We start from the raw sequence: 22,145 nt of genomic DNA on the forward strand, positions 1-22,145 counted from the left end.
TGTTATATCATTTCAGTCTTCTTGTGAAACTTAACCTGTGTCAGCCTTTTCCCCTGTCATTGACTCTTCTTTTCTTTCTTTCACCTCATTTCATCACCTGCCCTCCAGCAATTATTTCCTTCTCACCTCAACTCCTCACTTCCAGTTTTCCTTCTGCCTCAATTTAACTCCAGAGGGGAAGCGAATGTGGAAGAAGATGCTAAATACCCCCACACCAATGCAGTCCTGAAACCTCCCCATCTGAGAGCTGGTGGGACTACATCCCTGTGAGGGGCTTTGGGCTTGTCTGGTTTGAAGAAAAGGAGGCTGAGGGGCAACCTCATGGCTCTCTACAGCTTCCTGAGGAGGAGACGTGGAGAGGGAGGTGCTGAGCTCTTCTCCCTGGGATCCAGTGATAGGACGCGTGAGAATGGTCCAAAGCTGCACCAGGGGAGGTTCAGACTGATCATTAGGAAACATTTCCTTACCGAGAGGGTGCTCAAACACTGGAACAGGCTCCCTAGAGAGGAGGTGGATGCCCCAGACCTGTCAGTGTTTAAAAGGTATTTGGTCAATGCCCTTAACAACACACTTTAACTTGTGATCAGCCCTGAATTGGTCAGGCAGTTGGACGAGATGATTGTTGTAGGTCCCTTCCAACTGAACTATTCTATTCTATTCTATTCTATTCTATTCTATTCTATTCTATTCTATTCTATTCTATTCTTTGAGAGCTCAAGATGCTTTAATCTCTGCCAAAACTGAAATTTAAACACAGATGTACACGTGCCCGCTCCTCAGTGTCCACACAAGTCCTCCAGGCAAGCACTGGACTGCAGCCGGACAGCAGCAGGAGCTTTTCCACAGATGATATCATTGGAACGATGCATTTTCTTCTGAGGGTAGAAGTTTGCCCTTATAAAGTCATTTCAAAGGCAAAAGGGAGCAAATGAGCTGGTGAAAAGGGTATTGTTTGTACTTGGTGGCTTTGCTTTGCGCTGCTACTGGCAGGGTTCCAGTTGCGACTTAGTGCTACATAAGCAAGACAACAGCAAATGACTTGGTAACTACTTTGGGTCTCAATTTCCTGGTATTAATCAGTTTGTGCCACTGCCTTAAAATTAGGTAAGTCTATTTCATTGCTGAATATAATTAAGACATAAAAATATACACACAGCATGAATCGTTGTGATGTGCTGCTCTGTAAATATCCACTTAAGCAGGATTTCAAATCAACTTTGTTTAGTTAATAGCCTATGACAGCTTTGAGAGAGTTCCTGCCCCCTTATATAGAAGGAAAATTAATTAGACAATTCATGAAAAGTGTCTTAAGAGTAGGCAAGCTAAGGGTTTCTATGAAATGTAATTACCCAGTATTTGCAGTAGACACTTCAGTGTTAAATATCTTGTCAGATTTTATCACAAAGCTATGAAACCCTGAAAAACATGCAGCCGGAAATATAACACGGCGACAATATTTTTACAGGTGCTTTTTCATTTCGGTAGTGTCTGACTGACTGTGAGCATTATTGCTCAGCCTAGGGAATGTTAAGATAAAGCATAAAAAGGAAGACTTCATGAATTTAAACATCTCCTCCGGATCTCATTTCCCTGTTTTCCTGTTTCAAAAAGTATGATCTCAATTTGAAAACAGTTTAGATGAAAATACCACCATGGGCTGTGTACGTGCGTACCATTTTTCCTCTATTAGCAGTAACCAGACCTGGGTGAGTGTCAGGGGACATAATGTGGTAATACAAGTATGGGAGTTTGGTTTAGGGCTGCGCTACCACAGTCAGAACCGAGTCCTGTTTTTCATAGAATCATAGAATGGTTTGGGTTGGAAGGGACCTTCAAGATCATCCAGTTCCAACCCCCCTGCCATGGGCAGGGACACCTCCCACCAGACCAGGTTGCTCAAAGCCCCATCCAGCCTGGCCTTGAACCCCTCCAGGGATGAGGCAGCCACAGCTTCTCTGGGAAACCTGTTCCAGTGCCTCACCACCCTCACAGGAAAGAATTTCTTTCTAGTATCTAATCTAAATCTCCCCTCTTTCAGTTTAAGACCGTTCCCCCTCATCCTATGGCTCCACTCGCTGATCAAGAGTCCCTCCCCATCTCTCCTGTAGCCCCTTTAGGGACTGGAAGGGGCTCTAAGGTCTCCCTGGAGTGTTCTCCAGGCTGAACAACCCCAACTCTCTCAGCCTGTCCTCACAGCAGAGGGGCTCCAGCCCTCTGAGCATCTTCATGGCACTCCTCTGGACCCGTTCCAACAGGTCCATGCCCTTCCTGTGCTGAGGACTCCAGAGCTGAATGCAGTGCTCCAGGTGGGGTCTCACCAGAGCGGAGCAGAGGGGCAGAATCCCCCCCTCGCCCTGATGGCCATGCTGCTTTTGATGCAGCCCAGGATGTGGTTGGCTTTCTGGGCTGCCAGCGTACATTGCCAGCTCATGCTGACCTTCTCATCCACCAGCACCCCCAAGTCCTTCTCCTCAGCGCTGCTCTCAATCTACTCAAAGAGGCCATGTCACACGGCATATTGCAAAATGCCCTGTAATTAGTTGGCTGTGGGAAATAGTATAGAGCAGCAGCAGTTTATTTCTGCTGAACTGGACCTGAATGCTGAGAAAAGTTTATGGGCTAAGGCCATGTCCTCTACGCATTCCTGAAGAGCAGTCATGAACCCTGGCCCTGACTGAGGCTCCTAAATGCTCCTGAAAATATTAATCTGTGTTGTTACATCTCAGCAGTATTTGAATGTTGCACGCAAGCGCAGCTGTTAAAGGGGGACAGTGTGCCAGGTTCACTCAGGGAATTTGGAATCGATGCATTTTTCTGAAACAAAAATCTCCTCCTTCCTTTTAGAACTGGGTTGATGCTGCCCGTAAGGGCGGATCCTAATTTTTGCACCACTCCCTCGTAACTGGACCACCTTCTATTGAATCATGCGCAGCTCCAGAGGCTGCTGACGTGAGTGTATTCAAAGATGGCTATTTATATACAGCCTTTGTCCCTGAGAAAGTGTTCCCAAAAAGCAGAATGGTCAGAGGTGCAATAGAGAGGGAAGCAATTTGTCCAGTAAGAACTGATGTAATACAGGGGGAAATGGATGACAGACTTTAGAAATACATTCAGTTAAATGCACAGGGATAGAACTGGAGGAAAAAAAAAACAATGAAGAAATTAGTCACTGTATAATGGAAACAACTATATGAAAATTGCCAATTTTGGGCTACTTCACAGACTTTAAGAGATGGAAGAAAGAGAAAATAGCCTAGGAAGTTTACAGACTACACAATTTCACATTCTTGACGTATAGACAAGATTGATTTTAAGTATCATAGTTATAGCGGTTCTCTAGTTTATAAAAAGTGCATGGACTGCGCTATTGGCTCTAGAAATGTAGGCACTTAGGCCCAGATATCAAATATTTCACCGCCACAGCACTCTGCCAAATCTATTGGCTGGTCTGTAGTTACAACTCAACATCAAGAGACTCCTGCTGCTATCCAATAAACCTCCACTCTCAGGTGCAAACAAGTAGGAACCAATGAAAAGGATGAATTTAGCCTTTCAGTTCTAAATAGCAATACCCCTAATAATCCATTGCTATAGGGCCATATACATTTAATTTGCAGAGGACTTAGTTTATACTATATTTCATTGGATACTTTAAAATGGAAACTCTGCAAAAAGAGAACCCCAAAGAAGTGTTAAAAATGATTCTTGCATAATCCATGTTTTCTGTCTAAACGTTTTTTGGTACATAAAATTGCCTTTAAGGTGCCATGCTACCAAAAAGTCTTCCTGTTAGAGAACGCTGATAAAATGGTGGTAAAAATGCTGAACGCAGTTGTACACTGAAAGAGGTGGAACCGGTGAGACCATCTTCTCAGATGGGACTATCTCTGGATTTTATCCAGAATAAAGCTGGTACTTCAGGTTAAGAATTGCTAAATTTGAAGAATTGCCAAATCTGCAAAGAGCTGCCCTCTGTTTAATAGGAAACTTAAATATTTAGGCTGAAATGTGAAATATTTAGGCTGAAATATGAAATACCACGCTTTGAAGGACTATTTTTTGGAGATAAAGGAACTTATCTTCGCATTTGGTTTCAACTCATAAACAGAGTGGTATTTTAACAAGGGGTATCATAAATTCTGGCAATTCCTATGCATTCTTGAGCAACTAAGTTGCAGGCATGTTTCTGTCAGCTGTGAGGGATGACTCTGCAGGGTGCAAAGGGAGCAATAGCTGCAAGAGCTGTTGTTCACAAAAGCGCTGAAGTATGTACTTAGTTTTACGCACATGACTGTTCCCAAACACATATGCTTCCAGTTAAGCCTGTGTATAGATGCTCTGCTGAATTGTCGCTAAGAAAAGGTGGTATCGATGGGCAGTCGGCAAAGAAGAGCCAGCTTCAAACCGATGGTCTGTTAAAACAGGTTGATCACCAGTGTTTTTCCACCCCTGCAAGCGTCAGGAGGTTGTTCTGAAACCGGGAGGATCCATGAGTGATGTTTATATGCCATATCATAATTTTAGTTGGGTTTTCAGTGGGTGCTCGGGGTCTGGCTGTCAGTGGCTGGCCAGACTTCTGACACTTCTGGCCAGCTCTTACCGGCTTATGTGTTTTGATTCATACTCCACAGCTGGTCATAAAGCTGACCTTTACAAATGTATGGTCTGTGATATTTATTTTATGAGAACATAGATACTTGAGCCAAACCAGACTACACCTAATAAGCCCCGTTCTAATTTCCTTTACAATATTATCTGTAAGCTGATTGATGGCAAGTGTTCTTTTAGCAGTATAAATAGACAAGCGTCTGACTGAATGCTGATATGATAATGTCATAAATACGAACAATAAAATTAAATTCTCACACTAGGTTTTTAAATGGCGAAGGATACAGGAGGAATAAGAGGTCTGTACTGACTGTATAACATGCTCTTTGGGTCAGAGCCAGAAAAATCTTGCACATTTACTGCAGAGCTGATGCTTGGATTCAGCAACACGTCTCCAGCAACTACCTGTAAAGCCTTAAATCACTGCAAATTACATTGAGACCTAATCCAACTAAAAATGTCGCTGTACGGTCTTTGGACGTATTCTCCACATGGAACGTTAGCTCTTTAGGGCAGTTTTGGGATACACTTCCTCAGGAGGAAACACAACGTCCTGCATCTCTCAAGCTGAGGTGCATGAGAAAAGAGCATGAGGAAGGTTAGGGGCTAAGACATTATATCTTTTTAGCTCAGTTTGGGTTAATGGGCATCCATGTCATAGAAATACAGGCAGCAAGATGCATTTTTCCATTCTGTCCGCTGTCAGTGCTCGTTGGAGCTGGCAGCAGAGCACGGATCTTTACAAGTTTCAGACCTTTGCTGTTCACAAACCAGCAGGTAGTGCCGAGCAGATGGTAGGAGATGCGTGCCCATAAAATAAACAGACCCATGTCTGGGTTTGGTTGCTGAGTCATCCCACCTAAGAGCTAAAATTTTAAACACAAGGCTTCACAGTCCTCATTTTGGGAGGGTGGCTTTTTTTTTTTTTTCCCTTTTCCCCTGTTGAGAAAATTTTAAAATAAGGTTGTGCTTTCTGTAATTTTTTGTAAAAGGATAAAAATGCATGTTTGGCCATGGATTTGACACTGATTATAAATAATGGATTCAACAGTACGCTGGAGACACTCGGCCTATCAGTCACAAGACCTCGAATGGTAACTGCTATCTGGGAAACGGTGTTAAGTCCCAGAAGTCAAAATTATGCCTCAGGAAAATTCCTATGACTCAGACTGGTGGGGAGAAAAAGAATAAATACTTATGAATTAACTCAACCCATTAATAGCACGTTTAGGTAAGGGAAGAGAGAAAGAAAAAGTATAAAAGAAAACACAGTTAACATGCTTTTATTTGATATTTGCTAAGTATCCAGAAGAATTTCATGGGTGAGAAGATGGAACAAGTTCAACAAAAATAACCTGCCAGAGGATTTAAGAGCAGCTTGCTTCTAAACCTCCTGAACTAACATATATTCTCATCTCAGGTTATTTCGGTGGAAATCTGAGACAATTTCTGTCATGATAAGGTTGCACTAATCCAGAGAAACATTTGTTCACATGCTATTATTTCTGCTCTATTGAAAAATTAGCAAAGTTTTAGTTAAAAGTTCATACTGATTGTTTCCCATTTTGAAACAACAGCAGGGGTAGCAATGTTGCAGATGAATAGATATTTCTGTACTGAGTACCTTATTACAGTAAAGCTGTAGGGGAAATATGTATCAATGAAATACATCAATAAATCAATGAATATTTATCAATGGAATATGTAGGGGAAATATGTATCAATGAAATACGAAAAAAACCCTTGCAAACCATTTAAGTGCTAAAACCCATCAATAGTCACTACTAAACCAACTGGGCTCAATCGGGTGACCTCAGTAAGTCACACCACATAAACCGGTGACAAATTTGGTGTATGAACTACAAAGGAAACCTCCGGTTCCCATCATAATTTCCTGCAGCGCTCTCTGGGATGTGAAGGAGGGACTGCAAAAGAAATTTCTACTCCACTCCGAGCCCCAAAGCTGAGCACGGAGCCCACCCCGCTGCTGCTCCCTCTGCAGGGGGAGAGAACCTGGCCCTGGGCGTGATGAGACCGGCTGCGCTGCAGTCCCACCAGGAGCGATGATGAGCACAGGTCAACGGCTGGGGCAGGGCGGGAGCTGAAATCTAGTCTGTGTCCAAATATGATATGGGCAGGTGACCCATAACTCACTTACACAATGGACAAAATTAACAGCGCTTCCTCAGTTATGAAGCTGAGGAGGAGGAAGAATACACGAAATCCTGAAGTCCAAGTATTAAGCAAGCAAAAAACTAAGAGCATGTGCAATTGCTGGAATGAACATCTGGAGGTCATTTATTCCAACCTCCTCCTCAAAGTAGGAACAACATTATTAGGTTTTGAAAATATCCCTGGATGGACCTTCCACAGCCTCTTTGGGCTCCAGAGCCTAATCACTCTTATGGTACCATTTTTTTCCCACACACCTAGTCAGACTTTCCCTTGCTGCAACTTCTCTGTTGCTGTGCACCTCCAAGAAGTGCCTGGGTCTGTCTTCTCTCTAATTAGCCGTTAGTTAGTTGAAGGAAGCAATTAGATTCCCCCCTTGCCTTCAGCTCTGTTGGCTAAACAAACCTCTGCCCCTCCTCAGTACTTCCTGACCATCTCTGGAGTCCTCCGCTGGACTTGTTCCAGTTTACCAAAGTCCCTCCACTCGTGGAGGTCCCAACCTGGATGGAGGGCTCCAGCTGCAGCCCACAACCACCGAGGAGAGGCGAGCACTCCCTTCCCACGACCTGGTAGCCGTGCTCTTGCCAAAGCATCTCAGCAGGCATTGTCCTCTCCTCTGCAGGGCTCACTGCTGACCCAAGTTAATGACTGCCTGAACATCACATCTCAGTTCTGATTTGTTCTCAAGGAGGTGAGTGAGCTTTTGGAAACTGTCCTCCCATCATGGGGATTTTGAAAAAAATAGGAAGAGGAGCATGCTCTACAATGAAAGTGATTGTCAATGGTGTTTAAGAAATTCAAATGAAATAAAAAACATGGTGAAATTAGAACTTAATTTTGCATATGCATTTTGTAACTATTTTTTCTTAATGAAACAAAACTATTTTTTTTTTTTCATAACCCATAAGCCTTACTGATTTGCAGCTAAATGTAATCTATAATCTAAATTTCATATCCCTTTTTGGCAAACAGTCATTTAGAATTTTAAGAACTATGGAATAATTATAGCAGCTATACAAATGTTTAATATTTTCTTTTTTTCCCATTTTTTATGTTTACCAACTTTCAGATAGACATTGGGTATAAAAAAAATTGAGTTTTTGAAACTTTTAATTTAAAAAAAGTGTCTTTACTATGCTAGGTTCTTTTCTTTTCCTTATTTTTTTTTCTTTAGACATTACTTATTAAATAGAAAATAAGCTGAAGCAATTATTTTCCTGAGTACCACATCCTTGGAGATTTTGGAACTAGCAAGTCTCAGGATCACACCTCATTTTAATACAGGAAAAACAAATTTTCTTCTTTTTTAACTCCCCATTGTGTTCTCCATTTCAAATGAACTAGATATTGACTAAAGCAAATTAAAATGAAGAAAAAGCTCTAAGTGTACTAGGCAGTACATTGGTGTATTAATTCAGCAAATGCTTATTCTTAGCTCCAGACATTTAGCAGAAACTTCCCACAGACCAGGAATTTCATTATTTAAAAATCTGCCAGCAATCATTCATTCAGTGAAGGTGACTTTAATTTAAGTGATGTTAACAGCAATTGGTTAGACTAAATGTAGGAAGTATTATAAACATCATCATTAACATGAAGATCTTTTTCTATGTGTGCATCTATGTAATTTAAATTAAAGATGCTAATCTCAAAAGATAAAACCAAGTTAAGGCCCATGTAACAATATTTCCTTTTTCTCTTTTCCAAGAGGTGCAAAATGCCTAGGGGAGATCTGCTGGCAGAACCTCATCTTGAACTGTGATGCCTCACATTGCACATCGGAAACCATCTGGGCCAAAGTAAAATTATTTGGCCTGTTAACTTTTAATTTTATTTTAAGAACATTTCTACATGGAAAAAATCCCACGGACACCTATTTCAGGCAATGCCTTGCTGATATTCATGTTATTTCCAATGTCACTCTTTAAATTCACACCTTTCCTATTCTACATTGACTTCCCTCTCAGAACTGCATATAACCTGTCCCTGAGAGAGAAATTGCCCTTGCTCTGTCTGATGGGAGGTTTCTCTAGGCACATTTAACTTTGGGTCATGGTTTGGGCTGGAATGGCCACTAAAACCAACGACAGATGCTCTCTTTGACCTCTTTCCCTCTCACCTGTGTAAATGTAATGTGTGTGTGTGTGTGAAGGGGTGGGTTAAAAAGGCACCCCTGCAAGAAGCCTTCAGGATGTTACAAGTCTCAGGAACAACTTTGGCCTCTTTGCTTAAGAAAATAATTTAAATACACCGGTGACTAGGTCTGGAAATTGGTCTAAAAGAGGTCAGTTCAGCTCTGTCCTTCATTCAGCCATGTGGAATGGCTGCTGGGCTCTGTGGAACCAGCGTATCTTCTGCATTTAGAATCATAGAATGGTTTGGGTTGGAAGGGACCTTAAAGATCATCTGGTTCCAACCCCCCTGCCATGGGCAGAGACACCTCCCACCAGACCAGGTTGCTCAAAGCCCCATCCAGCCTGGCCTTGAACCCCTCCAGGGATGGGGCAGCCACAGCTTCTCTGGGAAACCTGTTCCAGTGTCTCACCACCCTCACAGGAAAGAATTTCTTCCTGAGATCTCATCCAAATCTCCCCTCTTTCAGTTTAAAACCCTTCCCCCTCGTCCCATGGCTCCACTCCCTGATCAAGAGTCCCTCCCCATCTCTCCTGGAGCCCGTTTAGGGACTGGAAGGGGCTCTAAGGTCTCCCCGGAGCCTTCTCTTCTCCAGGCTGAACACCCCCACTCTCTCAGCCTGTCCTCATAGGAGAGGTGCTCCAGCCCTCGGATCATCTTTGTGGCCTCCTCTGGACCCGTTCAAGGCCTTCTCCCTCTACCCTTTGATCCCATGGGATTGACCAATATGGCATGGAAAGGCACATCTTCAGCAGTGGGCTGTGAATGTGGCTGTGAGCAGTGTTTCTGACTGCTTCAGGTGTGATATCTGGTCAGGACCCTTAACGTTTTCTATTCGCACGTGGAAAAGTAAAGCTATTCCAAGCCTGGATTTTGGCATGAGAGGTAATAAATATAAGAAATTATTGCAAAGAAAATATTTTCATATTTTAAAACTAAACATTTTAGCGTCTAACAGTCTAAATGACTGCATTGATCTCCTGTAGTTTTTATAAAAATATTCAGGTTTTTCAAATTTAATCTTTATTTACAATGGCGGTAAACTGAAAACTTTGCCCTTGGCTGAGCCTGCGATATCGTGCGTTCCCCTTCAAAAGCAGACACCTTTCAAGGAGCATGTGTGAGGCGAGAGCTGTGGCAGAGGACCTGACCGAGGATGTGCCAGCCAAAACATATTCCAGTCCAATCTGGGATTAACTGAGATTTACTGTAACACTACGCTCTAATGAACGAGAAGGGGGGAAAAGGAGGGACAGAGCACTTCGTTAAGTGAGGGAGCTCTCCCCAGTGCCCTCCAGTTTGACTTGTGGAGCTCTACCTGCCCTGGGAGGAGCGCCATGGGTGGCTGCAGATGGAAGAGGAGCACAGAGAGGCTTTATGCTCCCGTTCAAAACAGTTTACCGATATTTCAGTGCCAGGCCTACAGCCGGCCGGGGCGGCCTCAGCAAACATCTGAGGGAGAGGTGAGAGTGCCCGCCTGGGAGCAATCGCCTCACACTCCTCCGGGGAGGTGTGCGGGGACGGGAACAGAGAGGGGAGGACGGCAGGGAGGGTGTCCTGGGGCCCCCAGTGTGTGCCTGGTCGGAGGTGGTGTCGGCGGGAAGGCGTACAGCTCCCTTCCACAACTCCCCAGTAAATTCGGCTCTGTACGTTACCATAGGCATAGCACTAATTCAGAACAGATTGAAGAGACCTTGGGGTTGGGTCACTTTTTCTTAATTTAGCTCCCTCCCAGAGCTGCATACGAGTGAGGGGTGCAGTAACTTCTGGTTTTGTAAGCAGGCAATTAGACCTTTGTATCAGTCAGGCGTTACACTGAAATCGTTAAGGCTGAAATCATTAAGAAAAAGTAATGTTTGGGTATGGGTGTCACTGTCAGACTCCTTACAGTGACCTTAAACAGCAAGGGGACCCTTATATTAAAGGTGGTTCAATAAATTATAAAGCATGGTGATTACCAAGTGTGTTGCCCAGTTGTTCATCCCAGCAAATGCAATCATGTGTAAGCACGGAACTCATTAGTTTGCTTCAGTAATTCTGAATTAGCCCGGTGAGTACAAGCTTTCACTGCTCAAAAATGTTCTCTCCCTTATTCATAACTATCATTGAATTACCTTGCATATTTAGCAATACACTGTGTCAAATTACAAGGAGTCATCCAATGTTATGTTTGAGCATGGGAGTTTCACCATAAGTACATAATTTGCTGTACTGAGACAGCAAATTAAGGACCAGCCCTCCAACACCTTAAACTGGACCGTTGCTTAGAGCAATTTGTGTCCGGTTTTCTTTACTCTGAAGATACTCGGAATAATGGTCTTTTAGCTATCTTCCAAATGCCATACTCTTCAAATTCCTTTGACCCATAGTGAAAAATTGGTATTTCCCTGTGTTACATAGAAGACCGCAGTTGTTTGTGGCTTACCTGCCCTGGTTGTTCACAGGCTGTCTGGTATCTTGCTTGTTGGCATAATTCTTTTACTCTCTCATATTTTGGCAGTTGATTAGACTGCTGAGTGCTTTTGTTGGGTTCGTCCTTCTTGCGTAGAAATTTGCTTTAAAAAAAAACCAAAGTTGACTATTTTAGGTGCATTCTTCTAAACTCTGGAGATGATGAATTTAACTGGAAAAGCAAAGCTACTTGAAGATTTAATGTCTTCTCAGGGAAAAAAAAAAAATCCCCACACTTCTGTTATTGACCTTCAGTGTAGGTCATGTAGTGAAAAAAAGGCTCAGGTGATTTGCTGGAAATTTCCCAAAGAGAAATAAGTGCTGAAATATGTCTAATGATACAGCTCAGCACCATTCATACATAAATGTATGTTCTTTCACAAAGCAAAACACGCAGAAGCAGGACTCGCCTGGCTGAAAAGCCCGGCTGAAGAGACTAAAGGGCTTCCATACTCATTCGGCACTAGCTTGGCTATATCTTATATATTACAATGTGTCTTATATGCACTGTTATGTACTACATCACACAAGATTTCCATAATCTGTAAAGCCATAAAGTGCTGCAAGGAAACTGCTGTAAAATTTTAACTCGGAGAACATTTTCATTGCAGTAATAGGCAAGGTGAGAGGGTGTAAAGAGGTATCAGCAAAAAGAGGAGCAGTTACAGTCATAAATCTCTTTTACACGTAAGTCTTTGCTTAGATAGAACAAATGAAAGAATGCTTCCGATATGTGATGGAAAATACAAAATCAGTTGATAACAGGATTCTGCACAGCTGGATTTGAAACAGAGATTTGGAAAGAAAATGGGTCGCATGATGGTGTAAGTGGTCACAAGTACAGTGTTAGAGAAAGAGGAGGTACGGGCTAGGAGAGTCGCCAGAAAAGCATGCTTCAAATTTCTTCAGAGGCAGGGATTTGGGAGCACAGCAGCTTGCAAAGCCAGGGGTGGGAAACTAGGAAATAAGTCAGGCCTGTAAGTTCTCTTGCAAAATTTACTGTTTTGCCAACCATAAAAAGGAAGAGGAGGGAGCAGAAAGGAAAGCATGTACAAGAGAGTGTTCCCAGCGGGCAGGCTCTCCCAAAACTGTCTCACCCCTAATAATTACCCTCTTTCCACCAGAAATGTGTCACGCCAAATTTTGGTCTTCTTGTTTGTTCGAAACCTGCAAGCAAAATAATAATATTTACTGCTGGTGCCTGTGTATAGCACTGCTAGTGTTAACAATTTATTTCTGAAAAAACACCTCTCCACTTATATATACCTGCAGTTTTATGGATGTGTTATTTAAGAGACTCTTCAAACATGAAAGCTGTGGTTGTTGGCATGACACAGCTCATTTTCACGGAATCTTTTTTCCACTCTGTTGTTGATTTACTTAGGTGTTTGCTTCTGAACTGGCTAAAAGAAACATGCAGGGACCCACCTGTTTCCTGGTCTCTCCAAGTCCAGAAGCTTTAGGACAGATTTGCCATCCATATCTGGAGGCGTGTCAAGTCCTGCTATATCCAGAATTGTTGGAGCGAGATCAATATTGAGAACTATCTGAGGCACTCTGCAAATCAACAGAAAAGGTCACAGCTGTCATGTGTTCAATATGTAAGTCTTCACATTCTCTTGGAAATAGAATGGTAATTAATGTTTATCAGGGCTTTGAAGATGTAAAGCTCGACAGAAGTGCAAAGTTTAGAAAATCCCCTTTGAAGGCTAAAATTCTGACAACTGCAGGCTAGCACAGTGGACTGTCATCACAGAGAAAAAGCTAAGCACAGTAACACAAGGAGGTGCAGTAGCCACTACTCTTATCTCATTGACAATGAGGGTGTGACACCATCCATTCTTCTAACCCAGAAGATGAACAGTGAAGATGAGCCCCTACTTTTAAAAAGCAAAACCCAAAGCTAACCCTACAGGACTACACATTATAAAGCTTTTTCATCTGCATCATAACTTATTAATAATATGCAAAAATGAAAGACGTGCCTCTTTGTAAGACTCATTGCTCTACAATACTAGGACATCCTTTATGAAATGAAACTAGACAGAGTGATAATTACATGCTCTTAGAAAGGTTTTTTACATTAGGTTCAACAGCTGTGATAGAGACATAAGAGAACGTACACTGATCCTGGCTCTACACTTGGACCACGAATAAAGAAAGGAACTCGAATATCAAAGTCATACGGCATTGACTTCCCCTTGACCAGTCCAAACTGCCCGATGTGGTAACCATGGTCAGCAGTGTAAATAATGTAGGTATTTTCCAGTTCTCCCATCTCTGTAAGCATTTGGTATAACTGCAACACAGCATAGGAAAAACTCTGAATTAAACGTAACAAAACATGTTTTGTGCATAATCACACATAACCATTATTTTACTCCCTCAAATACACAGAAGCAAACATGACATCGATGAGGTTGTTAAAAGAGACGCTCTGGGGATGGACATTTTTACATCTTGTCTTTACTGGGCTGTTAAAAAATTCAACGTACAAGTTTAATTTCACATTTGACAGAGGGGAAAATTAAACAAGTCCAGAAAATTAAAATAGCAAAATATGTTAATACTAATATGGTTACATCAGTATGTCTAAAAGTCATTGTGTACTCAAACACAGCTTGGGAAAAAAGTCTGCTACAGCTTTAGGGTAAAAGGTACTCAGATTTGATTTACTGTGTTAGTCTACAACTTGCTCATTCCTTATAGTTGTGGGCTTGGGAAAAGGCTGTAAATTTTTATTAAAGTTTAAAGAAATGTCTCTGGGGAAAGATCTTTGGTCATGGTGCTTGATTTTTGAACAAAAAGTCATGCAAAGTACATGTATCACATTACCTATAATTAGCTGTACACTGCATTGCCTGACTTCTGCAAACACCAGCAGACTGACACCTGAGTTGCTGTGATTTGCCAATTCCCAGATTTCAGCTGAAGGATGAAATGATGATGAGGGAGTGTGTGAAATGAACAGAAGTTGTCATGTGTGCACCTGTGTCTATCCATGTGTACACACAGGTGATGCATCTTCTGTTAATACTAGGCTTTATATTAGGCCCAGTGACTTTTTCCTTTTAAAAAATCATCAGCTAATTCAACCAGTAATTGAAAGAAGCAAGCAAGGAGCTTGGCACTATGTTGCAGAAAACATACGAGGAGAATCTTATGAGGAGCGGCTGAGGGAGCTGGGGGTGTTCAGCCTGGAGAAAAGGAGGCTGAGGGGAGACCTTCTCGCTCTCTACAACTCCCTGAAAGGAGGGTGTAGCCAGGGGGGGTCGGTCTCTTCTCCCAAGGAACAGGTGATGGGACAAGAGGAAATGGCCTCAAGTTGCACCAGGGGAGGTTCAGATTGGATATTAGGAAAAATTTTGACACTGAAAGGGCTACTAAGCCTTGGAACAGGCTGCCCAGGGAAGTGGGGGAGTCACCATCCCTGGAGGTATTTAAAAGCCGGGCAGACATAGTGCTTAGAGACATGGTTTAGTGATGGTTTTTGTCAGTGTTGGGTTAATGGTTGGACTCGATGATCTGAAAGGTCCCTTCCAACCCAGGCAATTCTATGATTCTATGATTCCTTAAACAGAATTCATTTCTACTGAGAGTATGTGGAGTAGTTCTTTGTAGTCTGGGGGCTTTCCGCAGGCTGTGGTTGGGGAAGGTAAAAAAATAATTAATTTAATTTTGTAAGTGACTAATAAGATTGTATTCACAGAAGTTTCTTGAACTCACTCTTTCCATAGAGTCGTCAACTGACATCAGGGTCTGAAGTCTTTTGCGCTGCAAGACGTTTGTAAACTCCATGTGGATAGGCAGCATGGGCCCCGTGTACTGCATGATCCAGTGCTTATCCATGTTTGGTGCATAGTTATAGCTGGGAGTGCTGGGAGGAAAATAAAAGATCTGAAATTTGTGCATCATCACAGGCATTAGAGGAAGGTGGGAACTCCTCTAGCAGAGGAACAGCCAACAAACAGTTAAATCACATATTCAAGCTCCAACAGGGTAGGTTTAGACTGAACATTAGGAAAGAATTTTTCACACAAAGAGTGGTCGGGCATTGGAATAGGCTGCCCAGGGAGGTGGTTGAGTCACCATCCCTGGATGTGTTTAAGAGACGTTTAGATGTGGTGTTGGGGGATATGGTGTAGGGGAGAACTTTGTAGTGTAGGGTAGACGGTTGGACTCGATGATCCCAAGGGTCTCTTCCAACCTGGACGATTCTATGATTCTATGATTCTATATTCCATGTAGTAGCTAGTATTCCTAATGTAAAATATCACAAACATCACTTCAGGGGCTTCCAAGCTTCCTTGGTTCATACATTACTTCCTCAACATTTTTTGACCACTTGCTTTCTGAGTTTTCTTTCAGGCTCAAAGACCACACTACCAGATCCACATTAATATCTGGGATATGCCAAAACACATTTCTCAAAAGAATCTGTAATCATTAAAAATGGCTCATCTGAATGATGCATCCCATAAAGATAAGTAGAAAAAAGAAGCAAGTCAGAGATCAAAGACAACTACTTCCCCTTAGTGTTAATGTCAATTGCCCTGATGCTTCCAGTGGGGAAATTACCTTTATATTAGCACAAGTTCAGTGAAACTCACAAGAAAGATATTTTCCTGTAGGATAAAGAAATTTAGTAGTCAGTACTAAGATAAGAACAGTAACACCGCTGTTATCACTTTTCAAGATGCCCCAAATGACTTTTTTCCCCTCCCCAGCACCCAAGGTGAGTGCAGGCATTGCTGGGACCCTGAGAGCAATCCCCCCGGGGCTGCCCGCCTGGGCGCAGGGTCAGCTCTGACACAAAGCCACATGGTGGCCTGGAAGGAGAGAGCTGAGAAGGTGCTGCAACCAGCGCTGTTGACTCCCGACCCATGTTCAGGCTCCATCACTTGTCCTTGGCCCTCACCTGAGCTATGCCCTGGTGCAAATTCCACTCATACCAAAATAACATTTATTTATACACTAAATCCAGTTGAGGTGTTATTCTTTTCTATGTGAATACAAAGCACAGTGCATTACCAGCATAACAGGAACTATGACAACAATATTGAACTAATACTGCTATAGATACTATTGCTAAGAAGAAGTATGGCACAGAGTCCTACTGAAGCAAAGAATGCGGCTTTAGGAGTTCGCAGAAACATCAAAGGAAAGATTTGAGTGGTGTTCTATCCACAGCCAGTGAATTTTTGAAGGATATCATATAAGAAACAGGAATACGTTCACAGATATATCACCTCTGAAGAAACACGCCAAGTAAATTCGCTGTACAGATATGCACAGTACAAAAGCTTTCCATCAATCCTGGTTTTATACCCAGCATACGTGACAACTAAAAGGTGAAAAGAAGCCAAACAAAATCCACGTCCTGTAACAGTGTCATGTACATATGACAACATTCCTTCTCTAACACTTGGCAGAATCCAGGCTTTGAGAATCTAGGCTTTGCCGTTTTCATGAAATTCTTTGGGTTTTGTTTTCTTCACCTTTTCTAATACACTCCAGTACATGATACGTGTATTGCACGTATTTGAAAAATAAACGTAAATAAAAAATGAAAAAATCTGTTTTGTGATTGGATTAATTTGATTCCTATGGTTCTCTTTTCAGTTTAGAACCAAAATCCAATTTAATATTAGTTTACTGTTTACATACTGATAGTTTAATACGTGCATTACCCAAAGGTACATTTTCCCCACAGAAATGCTTATGTGTAGTTGTTCTTTCGTAAGAGGTAGCACTGAAAAATATCAGAACATTATATACCAATAACTTAAAGTCACACCCTTGACCAGTTCTTCATTTAGCTTTCATTTTTCTTGACATGGTCGTATGTGATCACAGAATGGTGGAAGAAATTGATTTTACTGAAGCAGTTGATTTTATCGTACCAGCGATAGTATGGAAAACTTTTAGCTGTATATTCTGAGGATAAAAATTAGCTGAGTGGGCAACATAATAGACTGATAGTCGACTGCAATAAACTAGTGGAGTCCACATTTTAATTGGAGACTATTTTTGAGAATTTAGGTAGAATTTGAGAAGCATGTATGTCTCTAGTACAGCTAGTTTTGACTAACCTAATCAGCATCAAGGGAAAACAGAATTGAGACAATGGTATCACAGGATTTGTGAACATTTCCTCAAGTACTTCCTTCCTAAGAAGTATGGAAAGGTTAACAAAGACAAACACAGAGTGAAATTCCTTTTCTGTTGGAAATTCTTTTGTGTCAGGTTGAAAAGTAAAATTTTGACATTTCACATGGGAGAAGTCTGATATTTTAAAGGAATGTTTATACTACCACAAAAGTAATGAAACTGAGCCCAGGAGCATAGTCATCTAGGCTGTTGACTAGCCAGCAGCCTTAGCAGATGGACTGATGGAGCCCTAGACCTTGAAGAAGCACAAATACAGGTTGGGCAGAAAATGGATCGAGAGCAGCCCTGAGAAGGACTTGGAGGTGTTGGTGGACAAGAAGCTCAACACGAGCCAGCAATGTGCACTGGCAGCCCAGAAAGTCAACTGCATCCTGTGCTGCATCAAAAGCAGCGTGGCCAGCAGGGAGAGGGGGGGATTCTGCCCCTCTGCTCCGCTTTCGTGAGACCCCACCTGGAGCACTGCATTCTGCTCTGGAGTCCTCAGCACAGGAAGGACATGGACCTGTTGGAATGGGTCCAGCGGAGCGCCATGAAGATGCTCAGAGGGCTGGAGCACCTCTGCTGTGAGGGCAGGCTGAGAGAGTTGGGGTGTTCAACCTGGAGAAGAGAAGGCTCCAGGGAGACCTTAGAGCCCCTTCCAGTCCCTAAAGGGGCTCCAGGAGAGATGGGGAGGGACTCTTGATCAGGGAGGGGAGCCATAGGATGAGGGGGAAGGGTTTTAAACTGAAAGAGGGGAGATTTAGGGTGGAGAGACACTGGAACAGGTTGTCCATAGAAGCTGTGGCTGCCCCATTCCTGGAGGGGTTCAAGGCCAGGCTGGATGGGGCTTTGAGCAACCTGGTCTGGTGGGAGGTGTCTCTGCCCAGGGCAGGGGGTTGGAACTGGATGATCTTTAAGGTCCCTTCCAACCCAAACCATTCTATGATTCTAGGGTTCTGTAAGTCTTAGGAGTTTTGGTCACCTATCAGGTATCAGGCACATTGACAGAAAGGAAGGCTACTTCGAGCACAAACTTTCCTCTGCTTCTTTGGAAGTTTGTCAAATGAGATGAGTTCCCAGGAAAAAGCTCTGTTTTGATTAATCAGCATTTTCCAGCAAAACCCTGTTTTTTTTTTCTCAGTGCACTCCCACTTGCCCCCGCTGTGGAGGGATGAGGTGGCCGCGAGCCGCACTCAGCCGGCAGCGAGGTGACAGCCTGCCGCTGTGCCAAGAAGGAGAGCCAGCTGCCCAAGCAGGCTCAGGTCTCATGTTCCCAGGCCATTGTCAGAAGCCTCCTCCACATAATGGATAGTCTTTAAAAGCAGCACTCAAGGGTTTTAGCAGGGCGGTTAAAACCTTTCACAGACACTTCCCAAATGCATTTTGAGTTTTCTGGGTGAGAAATGCAGTAGGCAGAGAGTGAGCAGAATTTTCCTCCCAGACCATTCAAGGAACAGGACCTTCTGTGAAATATCCAGTGCCAGCGGCTGATGGAGAAAATGAAACGGGGGTCCGAAGTGGGGGGGAAAGAGTACTAGGGAAGAGACAGGAAGGAATCCAAAAGCCCCACAGCTTGTCTGTGTTCCCTGCACACCCTTCTTTGTTGTGCCTTACAGAATTCCCCAGAACGGCACTGCTTGCCAGGCACATAGGTGATAGGTGACCTCACATTGCCCTCAGATCTGTCTACCTTTTTTTGTGTGTGGGGGTAAAAAGTCCCCCAACAACCACAACAGAGGTGAATTCTGGGAAGAATATTGCTGATTTCTCAAAACCTTTACCAGCATGGAGACCTCTTCATTGTCAGTGATAACTGTTTATCACATTTTTTTTCTTGAAGCAGTAGGAGATATCGACTAAATGTTCAGCTGTTGTAAGCCCTCGAAAGCCATCATGGCACAGTCTGTCGCTGTTTCTCCTCTTCCACTTTTGGGAACAGTTTTGCTCTGTATTGGTATAAAATATTGATATACCTAATAGTGACAAATAATTATTTTCAGGTTGTCCTTGGTCTCTAAGTCTGGCAAGGAGCTACTGTTCACCTGCCCATCGGTCTTTGCCGGCCTGCCCCCCAACACCTCAGATGCTGCCCCAGAGTGCAGTAAGGAGCAGTTTCTGATTTCAAGGTCAATCTTGCTGGTTGATCAGCAAATAGTAAAGCACTTAAACATCTGAATGTGTGCCCGGGGACTGACTGAGAGTTCATTTTACATGTTACAAAAATAGACAACGTGAAAAAGTGCTCCCCTTCATGTAGGTCGGTTCTAAAATGACCAGCAACATATTACATGAATATTAAATCCATAGAGAGGGTAAGGATTGAGAGAGCAAATGATTACTGAAAAGGTATAATATTTGTCACTCTTGTAGGCTATAGTAGCTTGGGCAAATCTAGGTCTCTCAGCTGCTCACTTACATTTGTCCAACTCGTACTATGCAGAACTTCCTACACGGAGACTTCTTGGCACTCCGTGACAGGTCTGTTCTGGCACTGGGCAGTACACTGGAAGATGTCAGGTTCAGAAAATTTGAAAATTGATACCACTGGTTTAACTAACAAAAAAAAAAATCCCAAATGCCTAACAGTGACAAATGCTGAACCCAGTCAGGCAGTTTCCCATAAACACATTCTCAGAATGAGAAAAATAATTGACCCTGAGATTTACTAATCATTCACCCATGGGAAGAAATCTACAGAGAAATCATCCCATTTAATGTGCACATTTGCAAAACTAAAAAAAGAGTAAATTAATATTAGCCTTCTCTAGCCCTAGACGACAGTCTCCTCAGGAAAGGGATGGCTTGTGCGGTGTGAGTTCTGTTAGCATTTAATGTCTCTGCATCAATGCGTGTAATTTGCTCATGGCCCATCATGGAAATTGCATTCTCTGTCTATTTACCACCTGTTAAACTGCAGCAGGAAAGCCCATGGTGGCGATAACAAAGTGTTCTACAGGTTATGGAAGGAGTAAATATCTATAAGCACCAGTACACTTTTCCCTTTAAGGAAAGATTCACCATGAAATCTACCATTTATTTATCTGCAAGCACTGGTTCAAATAGATACATAAAGTTCTGTTGTGAGGAAAAGGATTATATTAGCATATGTAATATGCTTGAATCCAAAAGGCCTCAATAACCTTCAGCTACATCAACAATCAGCATTTCATATCCCACATTTTAATTAGTCTTACTGACAACATATTTACTTTATTTGTATATTTAAATTTGAAGTCTAAAATAGAGAACGCATCTCATTTGGCTTCTCAGGTACCACAATAACTTTAAGTTAGACAAGAAATAAAAATACCCAGCAACTCAAAACAACAGATGCTTGTACTTGAAGACCTATTGAAATGGGACCCTGGAAGAGTAAATCAATCAGGAATGAATTACGCTATCGTCTAACTAAGCGTTTTTTGAACTGAACCTGAACTAAGGTTTTTTTTGGTGTGATATTCAATGAAACAAATGGAATAAAGCCCTTCTGGAAATCATTATTACAAAGAGATATTTTGCAGGTTAAGAAAAGAATGGGAAATCGGCTTGGCTGATGCTGTTTCCACAGTTGTGGTGTCTGTGTGGAACAGCAATACAGCGGAGCACAGCACGTTTTAAGGGCTCCCAGAATTCAGTGCAACTTTAAATTAACATTTGTTTTTGAAAAGCTTGATCTAAATATATACATTTCCGTTTCAGATGGGTTAACACGGGAAAGAAACAAGCACGTTTACAAACATTTGTTCAATTACTCACACTAAAAATCTGTGTTTGCCTCTATTTACAGTCTCCTAATTCCCTCCTGTTTTTATCCAACAAAAGAAAATTGTGTTCACAAAAATACTGCCTAAAACTGTTGATTGTGAATAATTCCATCAAATTCTTGGAGGTTTTTATCCCAAAAGTGTTTGGCTAATCTTCTGTTTGGGCTGGGAGTCCTCCAGTTAATGAAAATAATACAGTACTTATATGCCCCAGGAACATTTTCTTTTAATGAAAATAAAAGTCAACATTTTAAAATACTACCTATGGCAAAACTCATTGTGAAAAAAAGAATAGTTTGTTTACAAAATTAACATCTATATTATTCTTTGAAATATGATGAGCAACCATTGCCTAAGTGGTCATGTTTCTTCAGAAAAAGAGTAAATAAACAGAAGAAGCAAATCCTTTGTTGCCAGGGAAAGTAGACTTCCAGGTTTAGACACTGTTCTTGGAAAGCAGGAAGCCTGAGTTCTGGGCAAAATTAAAAGTCAAAATTAATACTGACTGGCATGGTCAGTATTAACGTGAAGTTGAATTTCACCATTCTGGGTCTACTTCATCTGGCTGATGAAGTTGCAAAACCACTTTCCATGATATTTGAAAAGTCATGGCAGTCAGGTGAAGTCCCTGCAGACTGGAAGAAAGGAAACATCACACCCATTTTTAAAAAGGGAAGAAAGGAGGACCCGGGGAACTACCGACCTGTCAGCCTCACCTCTGTGCCTGGGAAGATCATGGGACAGATCCTTCTGGATGCCATGCTTGGGCACATGGAGGACAGGGGGATGATTCAGGACAGCCAACATGGCTTTACTAGGGGCAAGTCCTGCCTGACTAACCTAGTGGCCTTCTATGATGAAGTGACT

At 42.3% G+C, this 22,145-nt stretch overlaps 1 protein-coding gene across 6 annotated transcripts in view; it reads right to left on the minus strand.

The window, feature by feature from the left end:
* The window catches only part of SULF1 (sulfatase 1), a 69,362-nt gene that overhangs the window by 19,682 nt on the left and 27,535 nt on the right, over positions 1 to 22,145 (minus strand). For 4 of the 6 annotated variants that reach the window (XM_074146208.1, XM_074146212.1, XM_074146207.1 and 1 more), the window contains 5 exons: positions 15,091 to 15,241; positions 13,488 to 13,663; positions 12,793 to 12,921; positions 12,475 to 12,531; positions 11,339 to 11,468 (listed from right to left, as the gene is read on the minus strand). In XM_074146208.1, the coding sequence (XP_074002309.1) occupies positions 11,339 to 11,468; positions 12,475 to 12,531; positions 12,793 to 12,921; positions 13,488 to 13,663; positions 15,091 to 15,241 (643 nt within the window). The remainder of the gene's footprint in view (positions 1 to 11,338; positions 11,469 to 12,474; positions 12,532 to 12,792; positions 12,922 to 13,487; positions 13,664 to 15,090; positions 15,242 to 22,145) is intronic. The other 2 variants (XM_074146210.1, XM_074146209.1) reach the window with 2 other exon arrangements.

Source organism: Numenius arquata, chromosome 4, assembly GCF_964106895.1.
Source record: "Numenius arquata chromosome 4, bNumArq3.hap1.1, whole genome shotgun sequence".
Classification (NCBI taxonomy): domain Eukaryota; kingdom Metazoa; phylum Chordata; class Aves; order Charadriiformes; family Scolopacidae; genus Numenius; species Numenius arquata.